Source organism: Copadichromis virginalis, linkage group LG15 (genome assembly GCF_057382275.1).
Source record: "Copadichromis virginalis isolate Kocher_CV1m ecotype Utaka linkage group LG15, C_Virginalis_male_GT1.1, whole genome shotgun sequence".
Lineage (NCBI taxonomy): Eukaryota > Metazoa > Chordata > Actinopteri > Cichliformes > Cichlidae > Copadichromis > Copadichromis virginalis.
Window position 1 is genome coordinate 15,862,508 of NC_140632.1, and position 24,660 is coordinate 15,887,167.

The window sequence follows — 24,660 nt, forward strand, 5'->3', positions numbered from 1 at the left end:
CTTTCAGAAAGCCTGGAGAACTATTGCTCAAGAGCACTTTAAAAATTATAAGACACATTGTGTTTCTTTGAAGCAAAATATTGGCGGTATAGTGAAACATATTTTGCTTTTTTGAAACATAATATTAAGAAATGAAGGGTAACTCGACACTTCCTGTAGGTTCCTAGTAGTTAGCTGTGGTATAGTGAGAATAGTATGTAGGATTTTACTTTGGTGCCTTGAGTTTTCCATTACGACTGATATGCAACCAAACAGGTATGTCTATATAAAGTTCAATATGTTACCTTATTTGAGCTATGAGACCAGTTTAGACTGCTTTCAAACCTAGAAGTTTGAACAGTCTAATGCAATATTTACAACAGTTTGTCCAGTTTATATTAAACGATGTGTCTCCTTTGATTTAGTCGATGTCAAAACTGAGCTGATAGTCTACAAAGCAAAAAATAATCTAGGATTTTTCTGTTTTATAAATGCGGTGGCATAGGGGTTAACAGGTAACCAGTTTAGGAAAATATACTTTGGTCATGACAGTAAATATACTTCATTTTACTGTGTGGCAGATATAAATATACAATATCATTAACATCTGCCAAATAAGAATTTATAATGCACATCATTAAATTTGAGGAGGAGTCATTTCAAGTAAGTATGCATAATTGTTTCCCCCTTTTTTTTCAGATTGATTTCACTTATATCAGGTTAGCTTGTCTACGTTGACTTATGAGAAAGTATTCAGTCACAAAGCATACCGAGAACTGCTTTCACTGGCCAAAATTGTAATAAACACAAGGTCTAAGCCACTGGTAATGACAATATTTAATGATAAAATGATTGTTTAAAAAGGCAAATAAACTCAGCACATTAAAAAAAGAAGAGAAAACTAACCAGATTGTGATTATTTGGGCATATTATGTAAATCTAGATATGCACACACAATAAAAAAGAGAATTAAATAACTGCATATTTGAAATCATTTATTGTTTTGCAAATAAACATATCACAAGTCTGAAATACTGAAACAAAAACATGCTTTGTTAAATAAAGGAAAATAAACTGGATAGATTAGTAGTGATGTAGTGAAATATTGGCATTTCTAACTCTGTAGAACATGTCAAATCAACTTTACTGAATTTAGGTTTATTTATATTTATAGAGTCAAATAAGAGGTATGGAAAGGTAAAGACCCCACAATATTGTTTTTGTCATTTAATAGATAAAATAAACTAAGTGACAGGCTTAAATTGCTAACCTGTCTGAATGAAAATAACCTGAATTATAACATTTTATATCAACTAATAACTCTTTTAAAGGTAATTCTCTAGCACAGCTGAGCCCATAGGGCAAAGCATCACATTGAACACTTTGTAGAAAATGATTCTTTTGCAGTATAATGTTTAACAACTCACTCTTAAAGCAAATTAGACCCATTGACAGCCTCAGCTTTCAAGATTCACCGCATTATCTTTACACAGAAATCTGAGCCTCCTGTAAGGCTGCAGGAGCCACGTCTCTTCGTCTGACAGCAGCCACCATCAGCTACACCTGCTCATCACATATTGGACATGAAGATGATTTTTAAATGGGAAGAAAAGCAACTTTATTTGCCCTTTGAGGAATAATCCCCATCAGAATTGAAAAATATCTAACACCTTGTTGTCAGTTGTTCCCACAAACACCCAGCCTGTGATATTTTGGTGTAGCTGTAGGGAGAAATGGAACACCATCAATGCAAGTCCATGTTCTGCTGCTGCTGGAGGGAAAGCTTTGGTATCCACAGATGAATATAAATGAACTCAGGAATTGTCGGTCGGGACGTGCTCGAAGCCTTCGCTCTCCCTCACCAGCGCCCTCTCCAGGATGACGCGGCCCTCCTTGTAGCGCTGGCTCTCCTCTGTGGCGAATTCGTACATCCAACCGAGTTTGCTGTTGCAGTTCTTGCAGCTGACATCACGCACCATGTGCCTCCCCGTCAGCATGACTCTGTCCTGCACCTCGCTGTGCTGCAGATTCACAACCTGGAGAACACCAACCACACGTCACTGTACCGCATAATTGCTTTTCAAAAGTGATCAATACTGAGATAATTATTCAACATGATTTATTCCAGGTAACTGGTTTCAGTAAATTAGAAAATATTAAAGTAGTGAAATTGGACTTTTATAGTAAAGCAAATATGAAAGAAAGGGATGAGCTGAAAGACAAAGTGAGAAAATTGTTAAAAAACAAGACAGTGATAATTTTATCTTGATTATAGTGTTTTGTTTGGAAGCCAGAATTGTAACAAACTACAGCTTGAATAATTGCACCAACTTTAAATCTCAAAGATAATCAACAAAGATTGATCCAATAACAACAATTTTGGTTTGAAACTGTTATATGTATTTTGGGTTTTACCTTCATGCAAAACATTTCTGAAAGAAAATCATCTGGACTATAATATTTATAAGTTTTGTTCACTCAAGCATAAAATATGTTTGTTTTTTTTGTTAATGGAAATAACATAAAAATGCCATCTGTTATGTAATGTACCACAGACTCTGTGCCTTAGCTAATCACAAACCAATTGTGCCTGCTTACATAGAGCTTTTCTACCCTAACACAGGACTCAAAGCACATTTTACTACAAGCCACATTCACCCATTCATATACAATTTCATACAGTGCTTTGTTCTAACTGTAACAAACACAACCAGTCCAATGCATGAATCAGCAGCAATTAGGGCAGGATAACATGCAGACTGGACGACCTGGGTTTGAACCTTCTGGCCGGTGGATGACCATCTACCTCCTGAGTCACAGCCACCCTCATTTAGGGGCTTAAGGAATCCAAAAAGAAGGAAACAAATATGGTGACTTTAAAGTTTCCTAATTTCAGTTAACCGCTATGTACTTTGACAGACTTTAACTCTTCTAATACTTCTTAATATGAAAGTAATTATTTACATAGCTGCATTAAATATACTAAACAATCACTCTATTGTTTAAGTTAAAGTATTTTAACTAAATAACATCAATGTTGTCCATCACATGAGAAACTGATGTACCTTGTTGAAGAGGAAAGCCCGGCCAGTGGCTCCGGTGAAGCGGGTGGAGATGAGCTCAGCTCGGTTGGTCAGGATGGTGTCACAGTTGGCACAAGAGAAGAGGCGAGTCCCACCGATGTGGTCCAAGAAGATACGCCCCATTTTGAAGCTTGGCCTTCATAGTGAAGAAAACAGCCCTGTTGGAGTATGCCTCTCACATCTTTCTTTAGATTGCTCTCACACATACAGTGGGTTTTAAAGTGATGAACAGTGTGAGACTCTTTGATTTTCTTTTCAAGTTTCATGTGCAAGAAACTGACAAAAAAAGCCATGTGTCAAATTGGCCACAAATAACAGAAAATATTTTACTGTCTGAATGAACACTGTCCTTTCAAATAAAAAAATAATTGAAATACTAACATCACAAAGAGATAAATCAGAGGGGTTTAAATATAAAAAGAAATCTTTATGTGCAAGAAAACTTCCTCTTTGTTGGAGTTGCCAGATACATTTCAATTTGGTACTTTTATACATTAACAGCTGAGTCATTCCATCTGAAATCACAGTGGGCCTTTTGCTCACCCACCTCAGATTTATCGAAAAATGTCACACTCCAATGACTGGACATAGATAATGATTGCTGTGGAATATACGCGTCATATAGAAAAAAACAAAAACAGAGCAACCCACCTATTTTCATCCTTCTTTTCCTTCCCAAATGAAATCTGAGGCCATGTTTGAAAATGAAACAACAACAACTGGTCTTCCATAAAGTTTATCGTATCACACTACTATGATAGTCCACACAATATCTGAAAGACTCGAAAATATGTTGATTAGCTCCTTTAGGTGCTTTTCGATTGTTAGCTTGTGTATTGGTAGAAAAGGGAACTCAAACAGCTTGTTTTTATTTGAGGGAGGGGGGGGGGGTATCCAGACAGAGTAATCAAAAAACAAATATTCACCACTTACTTTTAAAATAAATAAATAAATATGATTTTGTACCGTACTTGTTGTAAAATAAACAGTGGGGTTTCTGTTTTTAAAGGGACCCCTTAAAGGCATCATCAGGCCGAGAGCTTCGCCAATAACAAGGTTAGGAACATATACAAACTACGTTTCAACATCGACATCGTAAATTATAAAAAAGGATAGTTTTTATAATAAACAAAAGATTCAGCTGAAGCGGACTTATGCCAAAAACCTTCTCGGAAAACTATATGATGCCAAATGTAATGCCAAAGTCACCCAAACAATAGCTAAATAAGGATAACCTCAATAGGCCAAAGAAAACCGTTACGTGTGCTCCAAATTTCTCACCTCGTTGCGTTAGCTGAAGAAAACTCAAAAAACTACGGACGTTTCCCTTGTTTTTAGTCGCCGGGTCGTCTTTATATTCGAGTATTTTCACGTTTCCTCTATTGTTATTGCCGTCAAACTCAGCACAGAGGGCAGCGTTTGATGCGATTTCTGTTTTTTTTACCCAAGCTGCCAAGAATGATATGACAGCTTCCGTTCAGGGGCTTAAAAATAAATCCGAATCGAAACTTTATTTTTTTAATACTGAAACATTTGTGTAAATAATATTTAATTATAAATGTTAGTGCCCTGAAAAACATCTTAATTGGAACAGTAGTCATAAACCTACTTTCTTTCAGCATCTTCTTAAAATAAAGGCTTTTATTTTGAAGTTTCGTTCTCTCCAACGTTTTCCATACTATTTAGTAGCTTGACGCAGCTCCTACCTTTGACCACTAGGGAGCAACACGTCATACCAAAATAGAAACCCTTTATCAGACCCACATGACTGGATGTTGTGGTATATTTCGTTCCTGCCAATTGAAGCATAAATCCACCAGTTCATTGCTAGATAGATTACCTTCTTTGATTTTTTTTTTTTGATACATGAAGTACAACTACCCTTAAACTGTACAGAAAGTGTCCTTTGTAGTAAATTTCTCCTTTGTTAAATGTACTTTTCATATGTTTTCTTCATTTTAAAGTAAAGGTAAATATGTCAACGAAGGTTGAATCGCGTGCTTGTGAGCAAAAACTGCAGACCGGTTTATTTTTAGTCAAATTTTCCATTGTGCTAATCTTGCAGTAAACAGTCGGTTTACCTTACAACCAAGATTAACCAATGGGATTTACCCAGGAATGTGTCCATTCAAAATAGAACCACAGCATACTTGCACCACCTGCACCAGCTTTCATTCTGTAGCCTCATTCTCCTTCCATGGCACTTTATATCTCTTCGTCAGACTTTCGTCAGCCCCCTAAAACCCATTTCCTATGTTATAGTGAGTCAAGCCAGTTTTCCAGAATAACACGTGTAGCTCTTTAATCTCTGAGAGGACTCGTTGCATCTGCTGTCACGTTAGACTAATGTGCTCTGAACAGCCAGAAAAACAATCAGGAACATTGGACTGATTGTCAATCATTCCACTTAGTGTCATATGTGAAGGCAGTCATTTCTCCATGCATTGTCTTTTTTCCTTGTTATCTATTTTTGCCACTCTCTTGTTTTGCCACTAATCAGGGATTTGAGGGGTTTTATTGTGACTTTTATGAAAACTATTCCAATACTTCCCCGTATTCATGGGTTTTTCAGTAGATTTAGTACTTTAGTGCAATCTGCCAGTTTACTTTTCTCATTTCAGTGCCTGATACAAAGGCTCCGAAACTTTGTGCATTACTTCTGAAGTTGCTTCTTTTCTCCGACAAGTCCATGGTGGAGAGTCCCAGTATTTAAGCCCTATCTGGGACTGTCCACCAATTGCTCTTAGAACTGAAGAAGCTTTTTGGGTGAGAGGGGAAACATCTTCAAGGAAACTTAAAGAAGTCCAGATGCTTTTCTTTCCAAGCTCCTCAGACTACGATGACCTGGATGACTGAGAACCTTCACAGACATATTCTCTGACCTCTCCTTTCTGCCACTCTGCCATAGGTGCAACACATAGAGATAGGCAACCATTCACACTCACACCTACAGCCAACAAATTCATTAGTTAACCTAACAAGCATGTCTTTGGAAGCCACACAGGTATACTCCACACAGAAAAGCAAATTCAAACCCATTACTTTCTTACTTTCTTTGAGCTTATCAGTGTCATTATATCATCATATATCATATATCATCTTCAAGCTGTGTCCTTTGAACAAATAGAATAGTCCCTTCCCTGCATGAGGATTTATGACAGCTATAATTAACTGACTAAGTATAACTGATAATAACAGAGAAAGACAGCTTACTGTAAGCTGAGAGAGCAGGCAGGAAAGAAAGCCATACAGAAGATAAATGAAAACAACATTAAAAAATAAGATGCTTCAGCAGCTGCTTCTGATCTCTCTGCTGGGTCTCACGTGGACATCAGGTCTCCACTGTTACTATAGCTCAATCTAATGCTCATGTTTCATGTTTGTTATGATGATGTTTTGTTTCAATTTGACAAATTATAAATATATATTTTGAAAAGGTTCTGCATGAAATGTAGGAATTATGTACGATTTACCTAAAGTAAATTTTGCAGAAGTCAGGTGTTAAAATAAGCTATTTTTAACTCAGTCTGTTAATACTAACATTACTACTTGTACTATTTATTTGCTTATTTTGGAGGTTTAGTTGAAATTATTGGATTTTGATGTATATTTGCTGCTATAGTTATTTATATAGTTACTATAGTTATTAAAAAAATAATTTAAGTAAAATTAAAATATTCAGTATATGACTGTCCAGTTGGTAAGAGTGATAGCAATACAGGAAGAAGATGTTTGTGTTTGTTGTGCTCCTCTTTTCCAACCAAGAGTGGATTTGAGCCAAGTCTGCAATTGAATAAAGAGTAATACTTTTGCCAAAAATGCTCCTCAGGGCCTTGAACTTCTGTACTTTGAAGCATTTTTATCATTTGTTATCTCTTCACGTTTTCTAGCAGTCGGACTGCCGTGCTCTCAGATGATCCCTTCGCAGGAGCCTCCTTCAACTGGTAAATTAGACAATCATATGGTTTTATGAACAGCCTTCGAGGAGAACAAAGCTCTACAGCTGACACTATAATACTGATCTTTATGATAAACTACAACTCAGCCATGAAGTGTCTGACCACGCAAAAGTACAGAGCAGGGTCGGTGAGTGCTGAGGTACATAGTGCATAAAGCTCTGCTGACTCATTACTGTAGTCCTAAACATCCTCTTGCATTAACAACAACAACACAAAAGCTGCACTGGGAGATCGATGTAGGTGTAATGATTAAGTCTGAGTAGAACGTTTAGCATGATTACTAGATTTGATAGTTTTAGTAAACTTTCCTGTTATCACACTTTTTAAAACTTTTACTGGGATATAAATAAATGTAGGTTATAATAAATGTATATATATAAATAAATAAAACAACTTCCCTGCTGCACACACTAATGTAACACCATCATGGGACGATCGTGGCTCAAGAGTTGGGAGTTTGCCTTGTAATCGGAAGATTGCCGGTTCGAGCCCCAGCTTGGACGGTCTTGGTCGTTGTGTCCTTGGGCGAGACACTTCACTCGTTGCCTACTGGTGGTGGTCAGAGGTCCCGGTGGCACCAGTGTCCAGCAGCCTCGCCTTTGTCTGTGGCTACAATGTAGCTTGCCATCACCAGTGTGTGAATGGGTGGATGACTGGTTGTGTGAAGCGCTTTGGGGTCCTTAGGGACTAGTAAAGTGCTATATACAAGTACAGGCCATTTACCATTCATACCTTTACCCAGATTTGGTAACTAGGCTAATCAGCTGCATCATTTTATTTTTTGCAATTTTTTCAGTTAATGTTGTTAGGCCCTCAGATGTGGGTCTGCTTTCCGCCATTGGACTTCACATGCGCAGGTGAGCACAGTTTACTGTTCAGCTGTGATAGCACAGTGAAAACCTACACAAAATTAGAAATTCACACTTTGGTCCTTTTCTACAGCACTGAGCTGTCCTCAGTTGTATCAAGACTTAGAGGTAAGTATATATCTTTAACAGCTTCTGACATTATATGTGTACCTAATAAAGTCGCTGTTGTTTTTCTGGGCTTCCCGTGGGACATAATGTGAGAGCTTCAATGTGTTCAAGTGTCTCTGGGATAATATAAAAGTAACCAAATGGCTTGATCCAAGCTTTACCCTCACTAGAATTACAGCACCTTACTAAATACACTCATGTCACGAGGCTAATAATTTTTTCCTGTTATACCACAGTGCTTTATCTATACAGCACTGATATGGACACAACGTGATAGTTACTGTTACAAAAACACTGCTATCATGTTCACGTCAACTTGGCAGGGCAAATTAATTTTTATGATTAATCTGCAGTCAGAAAGCTTAAACCTAAACTAGTTTTAACAGCCACACAGAATAAAACAAAGATACTGTACTGTGATTGAAGGTGAGCAGTAAACTCTTGCGTTTAAGAGATTTAGGATAGTAAATATTGGCCTCTTTTTCAATCTTTCTACTCTTGGGCCTGTATGATATTTTAATACATAGATATTATCTAATATGCCCATCTAAGACACATAGTTCTAGCTGTGAGCACAGATTTTTCAGCCCACATGTTGTTCAAACTTTCTGTTTATGAGAGGCAGCCATTTAGAAAGGAAGTTGGCTTAAAGGCAGAAGAGTTTAAAAAGTGTTTCAGCTCTTGTAGCTCTAGTTCAGTTCAATTTAATAGAAATGAATTTATCTAGCACTAACACACAGCCACTTCAAAGTGATCTACTGCAATAAGGCCCAGCACAGGGGACACAATTCTGCTTTTAGAGCTTATTTTGAACTGTGAATCATGCAAAGCTACCCTATGAGTTCAAGAGTGAAAATAGGGTAAAAATAAGTGCTAATGTTAAACTTGTGTTACCTTCTCTCAACCAGAGCTGATGGTTCTGTTCAATCCTGAACTGATTAGTCACCTCTCAGAGGAAACAAACCTTTACACCTCTCAGCCTATACAACACAGGTACAGTGTGTACTTTTTGGCTCATGAGGAAAAGCTATGATTGCATATGATGGCTTAACTCCTTCATGTTATTTTATTTTTGTAGCACTCTGGTGGATCAGGCAAAGAAACTGTCCCTCTATCTACAGAACAGTCAGGTATATTCTTGCATTTTCCAACCTTAAGGATAAAATTTGATTTTATGCTTTCCATGGTGAATCAAGAAGATATAGCTTATTTGGAAATGAGGGAAATATTAAATATTCACAATAAAAGTATTCTAACCAACCTTCTCAGAAAAAATATATATAATTCAGTGTTTGTTAAAAAAACACACACCAGAAAACAAAATATATTCTCTCATTATTGATTTAATTATTAAAAACTGGAAATTTTGCAGAACTATATGTTTGAACAGGTGTTGTTTTAACCTGCTGTGCCCTGAGAAAAATATCTAAAGATCATACTTGCCATACAATTTACTAAACATGTACCAGTGCATGGTGTTTCTTACAGGTTCAAATTAAAATTATTTCAAGTTCAAAAGTAACCAGCAGTGACTTCACCCCCAACAGGCTCCCAATGTGAATCGGGACTGGAAGTTGGTGCTTCTCTTTGTTCAGCTGGATCAGTTTTGTGCCTGTGAGGACCAGCAGGTAAACAGTGAAAGACCTTACTGAGGTTCCTTAATCTTCAAGAGCTCAATGCCCAGAGTCCAAATCCCTTGTTATTCATGTTTTATAGACTTTGTTGCCTTAATACTGTAGTTACACAGCCCAAGCTATCAATTCTTATCAGTTTCAGACTTGCACTATCCCAACTTTCCTTCATATATGCAAATAAAATTTGTTCTGTAGATATGTTGTCACTGTTGCTATTGCAAAGGTTGCCTTCTATAGCGTTTTTTGGCTACTTAGCATTTCCTATAATTTGATTCACATAACACATTAAAGTATTAGCCGACAACCAAACAAACAAGTGACTGTACTGGTGACTGTCTTGTTGTAAAAAAGTAGCATTAAAGTCACTAGGAGTTCATGGAGTCTGTTGTGTTTGTACTGCAGGTCTCATCAATTATCGCGGCAGTGGTCAAAGAGGTGGATAAGGCTCTGCAGTTGCTGCATTCTCGGGTATGTTTCATATTATACGCAGGAAGCGATTTTACTTACAATGTGTTCATAAAATTTGCAAAAACTGTGCTACAGCTCAAACGGACCATTGTCAGTGTTGCATTATGGGATGGAGAGCATGACACTATGCAGAGCAAGTAAGTTCACTTTTTCTTCCCTGACCTTTAGAGAATGACATCAAAACAGATGGCGTGCATGTGTTGAAGATGTAAAAGGAATTAAGATCTTTTTTTCCCAGGAAAATAAATTAATTAGATGACATGATGATAAGTCAGTGTGGCAATACAAAATGTCACTGCTGTCAAGTTAGAGAATGTTATGTTCTTAACCCGTTTACTTGTTTCCTTTAATAGTTTTATTTTCATTTTTTAATTATTCACTGTTGGGGTAGATTGTTTTCCTTTAAACAGGAGGATCCATATTAAGTTTTAATGAGTAAATGTGTTTTACTGACAGATCAGGCCAGTGTTTGGAAACAAACAGTGAAGGGGAGCTCAGGCTCCTGAGAGCCGTGCTGACTCAGTCTCTGCAGGTTTGTCCTTATTTCATGTTCAAATAGTGTTTGGATTTGCTTGAGGGTATAGCTAACCTCTTGCTGATAAATGTTGTTCCTAAACTCCCTTTTTCCAGGAATCTTTGGATGAGCTGTTGGTACAGAAACACTGGTACAGTGACAGAAAAGACTTCACTGTTACCCTTCAGGATATACCTTTCATCACAGACCCATCATTTATTGCTGTGAGTTAAATTCAGATCATATCATCCTTTTATTCTCCTATAAATCCTTTCAATTGCACTATTTTGCAAACCCAAATCTTTATTAGTGCCTTAGTCACACCTGCAGTTTACTGTGATCATTTCTGTCATCAAAAAAAAAATGCTAGAGCCTATGCTGACACATTTTTACCGGGCAAAACATTTTTATTGTGATTGAAGAAATTCACCCAACCTTTCTCTTTATAAGGCTTGAGAGAGCAAAAATTTATTAAATAGTGACCTATTTAACTTTTCTTCATCCATTTTGTTGCAACAGCAGTTGGTCAAATTGAACATGAAGTCAACTTCCTTTTCTAACAGTTTTTTTTTGTGGATGTGTATCTGTGAGGAGCACTTTAACATTAGCTTCTGAATATACAAGCCCCAGCCACTATCTCTTTAGACCTTCTGTTTATGAAGGGAAGCCAATCAGAAAGGTTAAAGGGATGTGATAGGGAGCTAAAACAGTTAGTGTAGTAAAACTAAAGGGCTTCAAGAAGGCCCATCAGGGTGATATTAAATCGAGTGTTGTAGTCTATTTGTATGCATTATATAAAAACTACTTTCAGGTGCTCCCTACGTCACAAGGGATCACCACAGCAGGTGGTTCGCACAGTGGTTTAGCAGGCGTTTTTATGCAGGATACTCTTCCTGATTAAGTCCCACAGGGATTTGTGTCTCATCCCAGCATCTGTGAAAATCGACTCCCAAAGAGTACAAAGACTTTGTCTTCTCGGTAGATGATATTAAATGTCTGTGTTTATCTTCCTGAACTGAACTGAAGATATTTTTTATGCACTGTACATTGTCTGTCTTTCTTGCTTTTAACAGAGAGGGAAGCATCTCACTGAGTCTGAAGCATTACAGCACAAAGATAAACTGTTGGTGCAGATGTGGACAAACCTGGTGAGGCTTGGGACTCTCAAAGTCGAATGCACTGGCACTTTCACACCCAGTTACTCTTCTCGGTATCCCAGACATGAAAACAATGAGCCTTTTGTCTCTTAGCTGCAGGTCACAGTTGCCCAATATGAACCAGAGGACAATGGTAAGATCTTCACATTGCCATGTCCAAGCGAGGTGAGTAATTTTACAGAAAACCCACTTACATATATGGTAATCACATTAGACACACTGTATTTACAGATGATGATTCTGTGCAGCATATTCCTCCTCCTTATCTGTCTCCCTCCCTTAGGAACGACCCTACCTGAGGACAGAAGGAAACTCTCCGTCATATCACCACAGCAATAGCTCTCCTCTCCTGGAGCCTGTGAGTTTTGTCTACAGCCAACCCGAACCAGCTTTGGGCCAGCTTTGCACGCTTCCTGTCAATTTCTGATTGTGCTCTGTGTGACTGCTCAGTTTACAGGGACAGATATGCCCTGTGAGGACTTAAGTCCCTCACCTTCCACACCCACTTCAGGTAAGATGACATTAAAGGCTTTTCTTGAGCACTTAGGTGACCTTAAATTAGCAAAAAAGTAAAACTGATTTTATCCAAGATCTGGCTTTTTATATAACATATTGAAGGTTATTCATTTATTCCCCACTTTAGCACATGGGACTAAAAACTACAAAGTAATACCTCTGACACTGTACAAACTTCAAGTCACAATCTAAGATGCTTTATGATGGAGCTTTGTTTTTGTTGTTTTTTGTGAGATGTCTTGGTTTCCTCAGTCTGTAAAATGTAAAGTGTTCTTTAAATCTGCCCTTTCAAATCATCCTAATAGTACCTCCCAGTACATTGATACTAGTATACAATATTTGTAGGAAGTTTAATTTTATATATTTTGTATTTATGTGTATTCTAAATACAATATTATTCTACACTTGTCTTATTAATTTTATTTATTATTCTGACCATTTCTTCTGTTTTTTGCAGTCCACAAACTCAGACCTGGAGACGTCAAAGTTGTTGCTGCTGTTGGCGATTCGTTGACAGTGAGTCATTCTTATCAACTTCTCGTTATTTAGAATTGAATAAGTTGATCATAAAAGTTTTTAAAACCTGCTGTTTTTCAGGCAGGCAATGGCATTGCATCCAGGCCATCTGATATCCTGGATGTCTTGCGTCAATACAGAGGTTTATCCTGGAGGTGAGTCAGGACTCTTCAGGTATCCCTTAATGTTGCAGCAAAATACTACTATTAAACTTCCTGGGCTAGTGTGTCACATCATTCATGTATTTAACGTCATGTCTATTTCCCAGCATTGGTGGAGATGAAAACCTGACTAGCGTCACCACTCTGCCCAGTGAGTCATTTAGATAACCAAACACATTGCTCAACATTACGTGTGAATTTTTTTTTCCTTGATTGTTATTACTATTCATTGTTGTTCATTATTATTGTTATTACAGACATCTTGAAATATTTCAGCCAAAACCTCAGCAGGACACACCTCAAGCATTCCTTAACCAGGCTGTGGCGGGAGCAAAAAGCCAGTGAGTCCTTTTAGCACAAATACCTGCCTAGAGATTTGTTACAGGTGATACATGAGTGATCAGCTTGTAGAATATGTTTTTCTATACTGAATGAGTACAGCTGTTGTTTTTGCTGTTTAAAAGTTTTGTTGATGTTAATGGTTCAACTTCGATAAAATGACTCTTTAACCATCAAAGAATTGTCTTTTACTGTGTTTTTAGTGATGTACCAACCCAAGTGCGTGCTCTGGTGGAAAGAATGAAGAATGACTCTGTATGTTTAAAGATATTTGATCTTTAACAATATTTTTACTTACCAACTCGATCGATCGATCGATCGATCGATCTATCTATCTATCTATCTATCTATCTATCTATCTATCTATCTATCTATCTATCTATCTATCTATCTATCTATCTATCTATCTATCTATCTATCTATCTATCTATCTATCTATCTATCTATCTATCTATCTATCTATCTATCTATCTTCACATTTGTGCATGTTGCAGAGGATCAACTTTGAATCAGACTGGAAGGTGATCACCTTTTTCATTGGAGGAAATGACCTGTGTGAGCACTGCTACAACTCTGTAAGTACTGGCATGTAGTAAGAACTCATAGGTCATTTTTAAAGAGCCAAAACGGTCACCAAACCCAAAAATGTTATATCTTGGTTTGCAGCTACGTTACTCTACAGAAAATTATGTTCGCAATGTCCGAGAAAGCCTGGATTATCTTCACAAGGAGGTAAAATCATCAGGCAGGCTGTCACATTTATATAGATGCAGTATGTATGCTGGTCCTGGTCAGTGTTAGCATTAGTATTAACTTAGCTAATGTCTGATAGGTGCCTCGGGCTCTGGTGAACTTAGTAGAGCCTCTGCAGATAACACAACTAAGAGAAATGCACAAAGATCCCTCACTTAAATGCCCAACCTGGCTGGTGAAGTGAGTATCACTTTTTTGTATTATGAGATATAAAAAAAATATGTAGGTAATGCATTGCTCAGTTGCTCTTTTTATCGTCCACAGTTATCATTTCATAAATAATCTTAAACTGTTGTGTAACCCCTTGTTATCTCTCCAGGATTATGTGTCCTTGCGTTATTTTGCCAAAGTCCAACTCTGAGGCTCTTCAAATGTTGGAAGACCTGAACAGAAGCTATCAGGTAGAAAAGTCCAGAAAAAGGAAATCTCATTAAAAAAGGAGCCCTAAAGTCAGTCCCCATTGATCGTCATTGTTTTCTCTATATTTCAGCGAGCATTACATGAACTCGTGGAGTCCGGCCGGTATGACACTCACTCAGACTTCACTGTGGTTATCCAGCCTTTTTTCAGAGACATCATTTTCCCCAGGCTGCCGGTCAGTAATAAAGCACAGAGCACAGGATTTACGGGTGTTTATCCACAGTTCACCTTATCCAGTATGTAACAACATGGCCCCTGCAGCAGTACACAAGGATTTTGTCGTTATTCCACTATAAAACCACTGAATCAATGGCTTCCACAGAATCTGTTCAAGCAATTCTGTAAATTATTCTGCAAAGCATAAGGTCTAATTTTGATTACCTTAAATCATCAACAAAAGATGTCAAATTTTAAATACTAGCTAACAAGAGAAAGGACTATTGAATTTCTGTAGAAATTCTTGTGAGAAATTGTTTGTGTCACGGCGAGTGGGGTGAGCCGTGTGGAGATAATAAAGGAGGATCCAATCGCAGGCACTTGTAAAGGTGTGAAGGTGGTTTATTGAAAATAAAGTACAAAATAGTAAAACGGCAAATGGGACTGCAGACTATCTAAACTGAGAACAACTAAACTACAAAACACGAACCAGAACACGAACATGTACATGAACATGAACGACGATGGACAGCAGGGAGAACACACAGATGAAACACGGTGGATACACAGACGGACCAGCAACTACTACAACAGAAGACCCGACTTAAATACACTCAGAGAAACACAGGGAGATTACACACAGGTGGGGGACACAGCTGGAAGTAATTAACGAGATGAGACAAGGGAAGTAAAACAATACACTCACATTAGAAGCAGACCTTCACAATAAAACAGGAAACACGAAATCACTACACAAAGACACAAACTCAACACTGAGAGGTAGACAGAAAATAACACATGGAACTCAAACTATACATGAGACAACAAATCCTTAACCACGAATAAACAGAAACATACTAAATATACTTGTGATTGATTGATTGATTGACTGATACTATTCCAAAGTTAAAAATCCACCTCTAAAGGTCACTCTATTCTGTCTGGTTTCAGTGGTTTGATTTAATCTGTATAATGATCGTGTCTTTATGTGATCTTTATCATTTTAGAGTGGATTGCTCCTTAGAACAGTTCAGATTGTGTATTTTAAAAGTACATTTCTCAAAATGACAAATTGCTCCCTTAACGATTAAGGTCAATGTTAAATCCTAAGTTCTTACAAAAACAGCTTTATTGACATTTTAAAAAGAAAAGAAAATACTGCAGATTCTTTCTTTTGTTTCTTTTGTTTGTTTTTGTATTTTGAAAGATCTCCTGGTCCTGATCAGATATCTAACACAGTAGTTATATTCTGACCGATGCAAGTAGTCCAAAAATCTTAACATTTACATATTTATTGTGCGTTTTTCTCAGGATGGCCGCCCTGATCGCTCTTTTTTTAGTGCTGACTGCTTCCACGTCAGCCAGAAGGCCCAGACCATGATGGCTCGCTCCCTTTGGAACAACATGGTAAATATATGGCAAACAAAAGGGACTCTTTTTGTAAAACACTTATTCTGACCCGTATATATTTTTGCTATTTGATACTTTTATTACTACAAAAGCAACATAATATGACATGAGTATTTGATTCCGACTGAACATGTGTTTGTCAAGCACCAATAAAGACGTAGTTGCCACACTTCAGCTGTTTCATGTGCTTCTAATTGTGCCACATCAGCAAGGATTTTTATATTTCTTTTGACATCTCTGCCTGTGCCACTGAAGAGCCTCAGTGGGGTCAGCCATCACAAACAGCAGCACTTACCTTCTTTCGTAAACAAAAAGAGGCTGTTACAGTATTTTGCACACATGCCATTTTGCTGTTGACTGCATTATTAATGACTGTTGGGGATGTTGTTCTGCTTCATGAAAATATTAATAAGTGGGTCACTGCATGGAAAACAACAGTGTTTCACCCCCCCACCCAGAATCAGAACATTATATAATAACTGTATTATATCTAATGGAACTAGTACTATGGAAATTTTCTGAATTACAGGCTTTCAAAGTACTTAGTGGTGGGTAAAAACCACTATGTGCTCCCTCAACAATGCCATTATAGCTACTGATGCTATGTGTAAAAGGCAGGAACATTGTAAATATCAGCTGATAAAACTACATTACTAGTATGAGTAGCTGAGCTTATAAAGAATAATATATATTTTCTGTACCCTTGAGACACAAGGATATAAGAATTTATACCGACTAACAAAACTGTATCTGTTAGACGTAATCTTGACTATTTAACAGACTGTTAAACTTCCACTGACTTATTGGTACTGAACATTATCCTAACATGATTATAAACACTATAAAGCTTATTTGCTCTAATCATTATACTTAACATGCTGTGTGCACAAATCACTTTTTTTTTTTTACTCTCAAAGTTGGAGCCACTGGGCAACAAGACTTCTTTACAGGACTTTTCTGTATCCACTGGCCTGAAATGCCCAAGTAAGGTAGGAGACAAGTCAACATGTCTTTGTAAATCCTCGTTGGAAAAATTGCTATTCAAACTTAGCTTAGATTACAAATGTTGTGGTTTCTTTGTCTAGACTCTAGCCTCTATAGATACGCATCTCTTTGTAATCACTATACATCACATTTAATTTAAGTTCTTTTTATCCCCAGACTTCACTTTATATTCGGACCTACAACAACAGCAATTACATCTATTCCAGTCCCTCCCCAACACCTCAGCCTAATACAGTGAGTATCTAACTTCCAGGTTTTTAAGGTCTTTATCCAAAAAAGAAAACCAGCAACTTCTATCACGATTAAAATATTTTATTGTTTAAGAGCCAAAGACCTGAATGGGCCATTAAAATTAGCAACCTACCTATTATCAACCTACCAAGTGTCAATCAGAGCTTTTGAACCACCCAACTTCTGTCATTTATCTGGGTTAAAGTTACTAGGACAGAAGTCTAAGCAGAAGTGTCCAGACCTCTCTCCCCCTAGCTACCTCGTCTACCTCATTCAGGTGTTAGCTGTTCCCAAGCTAGCCATCTTTCCTGTGTGTTCTGGTTCTCTCCTGGGGCCTTCTCCTGACAGGACATACCCAAAAACACTCCCCTTGGAGGCTTAAAGGAGGAATGGTCAGTTGCCTGAATGAACTCATATGCCTCCTTTCGATGTGTAGTGGTGTGGACTGAAATAGTAGTAGGCTCTGCTCTGAGCTCTTTTTGAATGACTGAGCTCCTCACCCTGGAAGATCATTTCGACTGCTTGACCTAAAGCTCATCTTTTGGTCAACATACAAAGCTTGTGATTGTCATAAATGCCAGGGCTTGTCTCAAAGCACACATTCAAATTACACACAACATTAAAGCTATAAGATTGTTTAAACCCTAGTAAACAGACTCCCTTTTTTTAGGGTTTGGGCTTTTTTAGTCATGCACCAGAGTCTGTTGGGTCTCAGAGGAAGCTCAGAACTGCTTAACACTTATCTAGATAACTAAAATAGATGCCAGTAATGAGCAGCCCGAGGGCTTATGATGGTTTATCTTGTGCCAGGGACTTGGGTTAGACATGTGGATATTTTGGAATTGGTTTCCAGTATTCTCCTTATTTTTAATTATTTCTATAATTCAGCTAGTATCTCTTATTATTGTTACAAGCTTTATGCACTTTTGTTGTGTATGTGTATTTCCCTCATTTACAAATGCTTGCTTCAAGGCCGAATAAAGCAGTGATTCTCCAGATCTTAGCCCCAATGATAGAAAACCACTAAAATCTAATTAATGTCTGCTTATTTTCTTTGGGTAAGCATTAGATAGAAACCGGTGCAATGCTTGGGCAGACTTTCCATTTTTAAAGGTTAAAAGACACAAATATTGTTTTTAAGAAATGTTATTATACTGATGCTTCACGAAAGCTAAATGTTCTGATTAATGAGGTCTGATTAAAATATTTTTGGTATTTATTCTTTCAGAACTGGGGAAGTGACTTTTCCTGTGTAAATATTGGACCATCTGACACTGTGCCAACTTCAGGTAAGATGGACACCCACATACACACAGACACACACACAAGACGTGTCCACTATCATCCACTTAATGCAATCCCAATTTCAAAAAGCTGGATAGATTTTGGAACCAGGGAACTTAAAAGCCAAAAACTTTAAGCTAAAGTACCAAACTTTGCAAGAACTAAAACTATGATAACCTATAAGGCTAAACTAAAATTCAATTTAATTCAATTTTATTTATATAGTGTCAAATCACCATAACAGTTGCCTCAAGGTGCTTTATATTGTATTGTAAAGACCCAACAATAAAAGACCCACTAAAATGTAAGACATAAATGTGTCACTCCATCAACACACAGAGCTATCACACATTTGTTGGTTTTGTTCTTAAGATGAATTATTCTTAAATGAAGACATTGATTTGACACAAGTAAAAATATGGTTGATTATATTTATTGTTAGTTAAGAATAAGTTAAGGGAGGGTGAACAAAGAAAAGAAAAATGATGAGGAAGGGAGGGGAGAAAGAAAAAATGGGGAGTGATGGAGAGGTGGTAGGAGAGAAAGGGAGAAGAGGGGAGGTGAAAAGACAGGGATATAAAGGAGGAAAGAGAAAGGAGGAGAGAAACTCCCAACAATCCCCTCTGAGCAAGCACAAGGCGACAGTGGTTAAGAAAAACTCCCTTTAAAGGAGTGATCAAGTGAAGAAGCAGGAGGGTCCCTCCTCCAGAAAAAACAGAAGCGTTTCTTCTTTTTTTGCCTTCTTCAGCAGGCACTGTTCCTGGAGCTCTTTTTTCTGTAGGATGAGGGTTTTCAGTTCTTTGATTGTTACTGCCATTTCCTCCTCAAGTTTCTTGCATTTTTTCTCCAGTTCTTCTAATTTTGCTTGTTTTTCTTCAAGCTTTTCCTTCAGATCTTTAGATGCCTCCTGTAATAGCTTTGCTTCTTACATGTCTGTATTCCTCTGTTGTACTTTGTTGTACATGTCTTCTAAGTCGTGATTTCTGCTCTGGATTTCTAGAAGCGTACACTGCAGGTCATCATGTGTTTTCTCCAGTTCTTGCTCTTGAACCTGCATTTCATTGTTTTTGCACTTCAATTTCTTACTAAGTTTTTCGAGCTCTGTGTTTTTCCTGAGCATGCCATTGTTCTTGCACTCCAAGTTATTATTAAGTTCCTTGACCTCTGTGTTCTTTCTCAGCATTTTAATCCATCCTATGCTGCATGCCCGAGCATTGTTTTCTTCAGTTTTTCCTTTTCTCCTTCTAGTAGATATAAATTCCTGCTTTATATTTACATTTAATTAGAAAACATTTATTTACAAAACAAATGACCTTTCTATACCTTGTTCATCTGAGAAACGTGCTTTGAACATAGATATTTTATACTGGTGAAATGAACCGAATGGCCGCTATTGACGACATAATAAAACATCCACCAGTAAAAAGTAATTAATACTCTGAGTAGTTTTTGAGAAGAGTACTTTGTATTTTTACTCAAGTATTTTTTAACACCAGTACTTTTACTTGTAATTTAGTACAATTTAACCAATGTAACAATACTTGTACTTAAGTACAAATTTTGAGTACCCTTTCAACCCTTTGAATATCCTAGTCCACAAGCTGAGGCCAGCAGACATTAAGGTGGTGGCAGCACTAGGAGACTCTGTGACAGTAAGTGCAATAACATAATTATTCCCCCTTTTTAAGCAGAAAAACAAACTTTCTGCATCTTTAAACTGCTGTGTGGTATATTTGTTTTCATAGACAGGCACTGGTGCTAAAGCAAAGAACATATTTGAGCTCAATACAAAGTATAAAGGAGTATCATGGAGGTATGATATATTCCCATTATACATGATGCTGACTGTTATAAACCAATGTACTGCTGATTGGCTTTTTTCACGTATATCTTAAAGCATTGGAGGTGATGATACTCTGGACACAGTCACAACACTACCAAGTGAGTTTATGCCACTCGTTGGGCAAAAACCAGTTACTTTATGGGACTGAAATAGCTGTTTCTATGGGGTATCTAAAGTCTTTAGACAATTCTTTCTGTTATACGTATGTCTAATAATCTCTGATTTACTGTTGAAAACATCCAAAAATATAAAGCCTGAAAAGAAATGTTACAGGAATTTGCCTTTTTAAAACAATTTCTGATTTGCTGTTAAAGATTTTGATTTGAAATTGCTATACAACTTAATAATAAAGATTACATGATACCAAACGACATCCAAGTTAAATCATTACCCCACTGTGTACAAGGAGAACGCCACTCTTGCATATTCTCATTACTCATTTATTTGTATTTCCTCAGACATCTTAAGGAAGTTCAACCCCTCTCTGAAAGGCTTTTCCAAAGGTCAGGGGTTATTGCAGAAACACTTCAACATGGCTGAACCTGGAGTTAAGGCATCGTATGTACACCTCAGTGAAACAAACCTTTCACCAACCCTCTTTCATTTTCTGTAACGTGTTAACGGTCTGTGTATTCACTTGTTCACAGAGATATCCCATCACAAGTCCAAGCTCTCATCAAGGCCATAAGAGAAGATACGGTACATGAAAACCGAGTTAGATTTAAAAATGAGTTACATTTAGCAATTTGTTTGTTTTTGATAATCAGTTTTGGTACATGTGCCCCACAGGAGGTGAATTTTGAAAACGACTGGAAACTTGTGACAATATTCATTGGAGGCAATGACCTCTGCAATTACTGCTTTGATCAAGTAAGTGTTCCCCCAAATTACTGCATTGTACACAAACAACAGTTATGGAACAATAACACAACATGTGCTTGACCTCTGTAGAATAATCTATCGCCCAAGAACTACAGCCATAATCTTAAGATCAGCTTGGATATGCTTTACAAAGAGGTAGGTTATATTTAAAATAGTGAACTACACTGTTATCATGAGTTTAACTAAGTTACATTTCTCTCCATGTATCTTTAGGTACCGAGGTTGTTGGTTAATGTCGTGGAGATCATGCAGATAAATCTGTTGAAATCAGTTACGAGGAACACTCTGGGCTGCTCACTAATCCAGAGGTTGGTTTTCTAGTGCGTGTCTTTTCTGACCTTTTCATAGAATGAAACTGGGATTTTACATATGTCATGTAAATCACTTTTTCAAATGTGAACAAATAAATGTTCCTTTGTTTTACAGATGAGATTGTTCGGAGATGATGTTTGCGTTGACTGTATCATTTCGACTGTATTACCATATTTCAATTGGTCAGCTGATAATGTTATTCCTTCTAAGGACAATAAAACACAATATTAAAAGGATTTTTTTCCAGGACCAGCTGTCCCTGTGTCATCAACCCATCAGAAAAGTCTCCAGAGCTTGAGGAGATGAAACGAATCAATCACGAGTACCAGGTCGGGAAGCCGTTTGTTTTAAAATCATTTCAATAACTTCTTTATTTAAAAAAAAAATCCTTTCTGTTATATTTCTTTAGTCTGAGCTCCAGTATCTTGTATCTGGAGATCTCTATGACGGAAAAGAAGACTTTGCTGTCGTACTTCAGCCATTTTTACATAATTCCTTCATCCCTAAAATTGGAGTGAGTAACTGAGAAACAAACCAAACACGAATTATCAAATGCACCCATATTGGTACTTTTTTCATTTTTTTCACCAGGAGGGTGAGCCAGATACAAGTTTCTTCTCTGTAGACTGTTTCCACATCAGTGAGCGAGCACATGCTGAGATGGCCATTGGTCTGTGGAATAACATGGTGAGCTGCGGGAAATAATGAACCAAACTGAAGCAGGGTGGTATACTCTATGCAAACTTTTAACTCAGTAAAAAGTATTAACTCCGTGCAAACGTTTCTTTTGGCTTGCCATTTTAAAGATTTCAACTCTTTTTCTTTCTTTCTTACAGTTAGAGCCTATAGGGAGAAAGCAGGCCTACAACAACTTCACATATGACCGCTCCAAAATTCACTGTCCTTCTGAGGTATTTAGGAAGATTTTAGAGAAATTCTACTAATCATGTTGCTACAACTATTTAATAATTAGTTAATTTAATTCCACTTACAATCTATGATTTCAAAAAGAGTTTTTTTATTTTAAAAAATACCAAAAGTATAAAAAAAAGCAAAAAATATTATAAATATATATACATATAAATATAGGGGCCACACCTGTCAGCTAAGACCAGGAAACTGAGGCTACAACTTCCACTGATTCACCAAAACTGGACAACTTGGTGTAAACAGCCTGACAGCAATGTCCTTTTTTTTTTGTTAATAACAACAGTATAATCATCTTCTGATGGCTGTTTCCAGCAGGACAGTGTGCCATGTGACAGAGCTCAAATAATCTCAAGTTGTTTTTTTTGTTTTTTTTACCATGATAATGAGTTTACTGTACTCAAATGCCTCTAGTCAGCAGATTTCAATCCAAAAGAACACCTTGGGGATGTGGTGTAATGAGATTTTTTTTTTAACATGGACGTGCAGTCGACAAATTCTGCAGCAACTGTGTGATGCTATCATGCCAATATGGACATGTGAAGATGAATAGGAGAAAATATTTCACAATATGTCAAACGATTTTAAAAATCTAGTGGATTATTCCACAATGTCACCCAAAATTAATTTTTATTTCCAGTGTTTCTCTAAAGTTCAGAAATTCTTACATATAGACAGCTCTTGAGCTTTTAACCATTTTATCTTTCCCATAGGCCAGTCCGTTTATCTTCACAAAGATCAACAGTCTTCCAAGTCCATCAGGAACCACACCTACTCCATTTACAGACTCCACCCACAGTTCCAGCTCTGCGTTAACAGCCCCTGTGCTCAACTGTCCCTCCTCCACCCCTGTGTGGGTGCCTGTCCTTGTGGGAATTGTAGGTTTAGTGGTGGGTTTTGCTGCCTGTTGGATAATTCTGTCTCTCGGTCATCGGCGCAAAAGCAAGGCAGAGAGAAAAGAGCTTGAAATGAAAGGAACAGCTTTTTAATGTTGTCTAAAATCGTATCAAGAATCAAATCAGTGAGCTGAAATCTGGACAAGACTTCATGATGGAATTTAGGTTTGAAGCCATCTCTCAAATATTTAATTTTACTATTAAAATGTTCTTTAAAAGTGCTAGCAGGTGTGTGAAATGTTTGTAATTACTTTGTATTGCACAGACATTTTGAACTATTCATAATTAAATAAATGTATGAATCCTGACAGTTTGTACATTTCACTCTCATCATACCCATTTTTATTTATTGATGAAATAAAAATGCTACAGTATTTGAGTGCGGTTTGATTCATTTGTTTAAAACAGAGTTGAATTTAGTGTTTTTAAATCTTCTAGTAGTTTTTTTGTCCAACAAGTGAAGCATTAACTTTGTATAAATATGCAAATATTCTCTAGAGAAGAAATCCCACTGGCTCTGGTGATCCCTCTAACCTTTTCATAGCACCCAGCAGCAATTTGATATTTGTGGTTTGGATTTATATAATGAAGTTGCTCAGCTTATCAGTATTGTCATACTGTTATTCATTATCATGCTACTCTCAGGGTGAACTGGAGTAACTTTGAAGATCACTCATTTCTGGCTGCATCTCAGAAAGCGCTCAATTGGGCAAATTAAGAAAATGTAATGTGACTCCCACCTTACTCATTAATGTCAGTAAGCAAATGTTGCACACATGGAAAACTAAGAAGGTGAACTGGAACATATTGATAATGTATAGTATGTCTATATCACATAGATAAACATTATTTATTGGATTTGTTTATGGAAATCACATCTTTTTCTTTTCTTTGATGGAATTTTCTCAATAAAAGACTTGAATTGTGAATGATGAAGAGTTTCTCCCAGGGGAAAGTGACTTATTTTCTCTAATCACTTTGGACAGTCCCCTTTCACATCTGAGACAAATATTATGACTTCACACCATGTGCTGAAAGATGCATTAATACAATTTAAGGACAAAAACAGAGAAAAGCGGATAGAAAACAACAATCAGACAAAAGTTGAGATTCCTCCACTGCCTTCTCTCTCAGACATCTCGATACCTCCACAGGTTTGCCACTTTTCATCCTTATCATAGCTCCCCACAATCTCTCCATCTAGCTGTAAACATTTAACTTTAGTAATCACACCATTA

The 24,660-nt window shown here is 37.1% G+C and overlaps 2 protein-coding genes across 3 annotated transcripts; one reads left to right on the top strand and one right to left on the bottom strand.

Moving 5' to 3' along the window:
- Positions 1–953: 953 nt before the first annotated feature.
- LOC146692176 (protein yippee-like 5) lies at positions 954–4,542 on the bottom strand. Of its 2 annotated transcripts, XM_085432179.1 has the most exons (4): positions 4,344–4,542; positions 3,045–3,198; positions 2,748–2,816; positions 954–2,015 (listed from the first exon to the last, which is right to left on the bottom strand). In XM_085432179.1, exons 2-4 carry the CDS (start codon positions 3,183–3,185, stop codon positions 1,794–1,796), a joined length of 432 nt encoding a protein of 143 aa, XP_085288305.1. In that variant the 5' UTR covers positions 3,186–3,198; positions 4,344–4,542; the 3' UTR covers positions 954–1,793. The 2 variants fall into 2 exon arrangements, with proteins under 2 accessions (XP_085288305.1, XP_085288306.1); XM_085432180.1 differs by lacking the exon at positions 2,748–2,816 and having other exon boundaries at positions 4,344–4,539.
- LOC146692177 (phospholipase B1, membrane-associated-like) lies at positions 4,065–23,749 on the top strand. Its single transcript, XM_085432177.1, has 42 exons — positions 4,065–4,118; positions 6,953–7,006; positions 7,818–7,878; positions 7,964–7,998; positions 8,907–8,991; positions 9,077–9,128; positions 9,546–9,626; positions 10,035–10,100; positions 10,176–10,237; positions 10,557–10,632; positions 10,731–10,838; positions 11,688–11,762; positions 11,865–11,936; positions 12,055–12,129; positions 12,222–12,282; positions 12,745–12,803; positions 12,885–12,958; positions 13,072–13,115; positions 13,222–13,305; positions 13,507–13,558; positions 13,798–13,878; positions 13,970–14,035; positions 14,136–14,236; positions 14,376–14,457; positions 14,547–14,651; positions 15,944–16,039; positions 16,960–17,031; positions 17,204–17,281; positions 18,507–18,567; positions 20,156–20,214; positions 20,308–20,375; positions 20,460–20,503; positions 20,864–20,963; positions 21,053–21,104; positions 21,195–21,275; positions 21,357–21,422; positions 21,501–21,595; positions 21,847–21,928; positions 22,009–22,113; positions 22,191–22,286; positions 22,436–22,510; positions 23,240–23,749. Exons 20-42 carry the CDS (start codon positions 13,544–13,546, stop codon positions 23,513–23,515), a joined length of 1,956 nt encoding a protein of 651 aa, XP_085288303.1. The 5' UTR covers positions 4,065–4,118; positions 6,953–7,006; positions 7,818–7,878; positions 7,964–7,998; positions 8,907–8,991; positions 9,077–9,128; positions 9,546–9,626; positions 10,035–10,100; positions 10,176–10,237; positions 10,557–10,632; positions 10,731–10,838; positions 11,688–11,762; positions 11,865–11,936; positions 12,055–12,129; positions 12,222–12,282; positions 12,745–12,803; positions 12,885–12,958; positions 13,072–13,115; positions 13,222–13,305; positions 13,507–13,543; the 3' UTR covers positions 23,516–23,749.
- Positions 23,750–24,660: the final 911 nt, after the last annotated feature.